General features: G+C 37.2%; 1 protein-coding gene across 1 annotated transcript in view; it reads right to left on the bottom strand.

The window, feature by feature from the left end:
* Positions 1 to 2,563, bottom strand: part of LOC106878452 (uncharacterized) — a 52,170-nt gene that overhangs the window by 5,743 nt on the left and 43,864 nt on the right. The window contains exons 20-21 of the mRNA XM_014927665.2: positions 1,874 to 1,927; positions 178 to 333 (exon numbers count right to left, since the gene is read on the bottom strand). Coding sequence (XP_014783151.1) covers positions 178 to 333; positions 1,874 to 1,927 — 210 coding nt within the window. The remainder of the gene's footprint in view (positions 1 to 177; positions 334 to 1,873; positions 1,928 to 2,563) is intronic.

The raw sequence follows: 2,563 nt of genomic DNA, 5'->3' as shown, positions 1-2,563 counted from the left end.
ACACTAATTGAAAATAAAAATAAAAATATAAACAAAAACGACGGAGTGCCAACAACAAAATATATATATACACACATACACTTATGTCAGATTAGTAGATTCTGCACGGTATACTGCAATGTCAACTACTATCCACCACTAACAGACACCATGTCACACTCAAGCATACTTAAATACCTTTCAGTTCGTCCTCTCTGCTGAAAGCTGATGATGGGTCCAGACACTCTTGGACAAGCTCCTTCCAAAAGTCATCCTCTACTGGATTCTCCTCTTCAAGATCGATCATGCGAGTCATGGAGAGGTCACGCTTGATTTGCATCTTGGTTCGTTCAGCTGTTTCATTCATCAATTTTGACAAATGTTTGGAAATTTAACAGGAAAAGAAAATGAATAAATTTTCATTTTTTTATTTGCATTTACTTTGTTAATGTCTCATGTAGTCTCAGGAGGGTCATTATGCCAACAATAAACACATGCACTGGTTCTATTTCACTTCTTTATTATTAGTCACCTTCTTTTATTTTTTTATTTGTTTCAATCATTAGACTGTGGCCATGCTGGGGCACCACCTTGAAGATCTTTTAATTGAGTGAATTAACCCCAGTACTTATTCTATTCGTGTCTTTGTCAAATTGCTAAGTTACAGGGATGTAAACACACCAAGACCAGTTGTCAGGTGGTGGTGGTGGGGGACAAAGGACACTCACACATAGTTATGTGTATATATATATATATATATATGTGTGTGTGTGTATATATAACAAGCTTCTTTCAGTTTCCGCATACCAAATCCACCCACAATGCTTTAGTCAGCCTGAGGCTTTAGAAGAAAATACTTGCACGAGGCACCACTCAGTGGAACTGAACCCAGAACCATGTTGTTGAGGAACAAGTTTATTACCACACAGCCATGCCTGCACCAATATGATTTATTTTCTAACCAACTAACAAATAAATTAGTTGTTTGAATAACTAAACAATTTGACAGAAAAGAAACAACTGAAATTGAATCAGTGTGTGTGTGTGAGTTTATTATGATTGGCATAACGACCCTCCCAAGTTGCAACAAAATCTGTTCCAATTCACAGTTTCATGTCAAGTATCTTACAAACCAAATACAAAAACAAAATATCCAATTTATTGTCTTCATTCTATGCAGTTGTGTGTGAATGGCATGTATGTGTAGTGTCTGTATACAAATGTATAGACATGTACAGGTACATTTGCATGTATTGTTTATCTTTTGTTTTAATCATTAGACTGCAGCCTTGCTGGAGCACTGCCTTGATGAATTCATAGTCAAATGAATCAGCCCCAGAGCTTAGTTTTTTGTTAAGCCTGGTATTTATTCTATCAGTCTCTTTTGCTGAACCACTACATTACAGGGATGTGTGTGTGTGTGTATCTGTTGAAAGATATATATTAGTGACAGAGGCAGTATTAATACCAAGAGGTAATATTTATACCCATTTAAATGTAGATGTTCTGTTAGAACAAACGATACTGTAGGAGTTACCACGAGAGAAATTCTCATATTGGCTTTTTGGTGCAAAATGCAGTCCTGTTTATATTGCTAGAAGGGAGATAAATCCTTGCCGCCTTATGTTTGTGTTTGTATGTGCATGTATACGTGTGAGTGGAGGTATCTGTGACTCTGTGCGTGTGCATGTTTATGTGTGTGTATATCTGCATGCCTGTGAGTGTATGTAGTTGTATATACATATGTGTGTGGCTGTGTGATTCAATATGCACATATGTGTGTGTATGTGATTCTATATGCATCTGTGTGTGTGTATGTGTGAGAAAGAGAGAACCTATGTACAAATGTGTATGTGTGTATGTATGAGAAGAAAAACAGAAATTATTGTCATACCATCGGTTGGGTCCAGGAGTTTCTTAATGGCCAGCTGTAGCCTCTTTATGTGACCTGTATAGAAAAAATGGTAGTAATAGTGGTGGTGGTGGTGGTGGTGGTGGTAGCAGTGGCGGCGGAGGCAGCGAGGAGGAGGAGGAGAGCATTGGATAATGTTCATCTTCACTGAACACACATATGCACAACACACACACTCACACTCACACTCATATTGGGAATTAGATATTTTGCGCTGTGACGTGGGAGTCATATTGTATTAATGCCTCATTATCTACCACTCACCGGTTCAATTTCCACTCATTTATTCTTTATATTTTTTCTTCCAAAATGTTTGTTGCTTTGGCAACTTTGTCAATGGATGTTGACTGATATTCTATTCAATGGCAATTCAACTCAGCTTCCTACAACTTAGAGTTTCCTCGGCTCATAGAATGATCCTGACTCATCAGGAATTGAGAAAGAATGAAGGGATATGAAACAAATTCAAGATAGCTTCTAGATGTTAGGCCTCGATTGGTCAGTCCAGATCCTGTGGTTTTACTGATCAAGAACAGTGGGTCCAAACTAGCGTTCATATGACCCTTGGAGGTCCACAAGATTGTGTTGCTAGAATTTATATGCAATAAATTGCTTATGTCTACTAAGCACAAAATATTATATATATATATATATATGTATATACATATATAT

The sequence above is a fragment of the Octopus bimaculoides genome, chromosome 28 (genome assembly GCF_001194135.2).
Source record: "Octopus bimaculoides isolate UCB-OBI-ISO-001 chromosome 28, ASM119413v2, whole genome shotgun sequence".
In the NCBI taxonomy this organism is placed as follows: domain Eukaryota; kingdom Metazoa; phylum Mollusca; class Cephalopoda; order Octopoda; family Octopodidae; genus Octopus; species Octopus bimaculoides.
The sequence above is the reverse complement of the archived record's forward strand: the minus strand, read 5'-3'. Positions and strand labels throughout refer to the sequence as shown.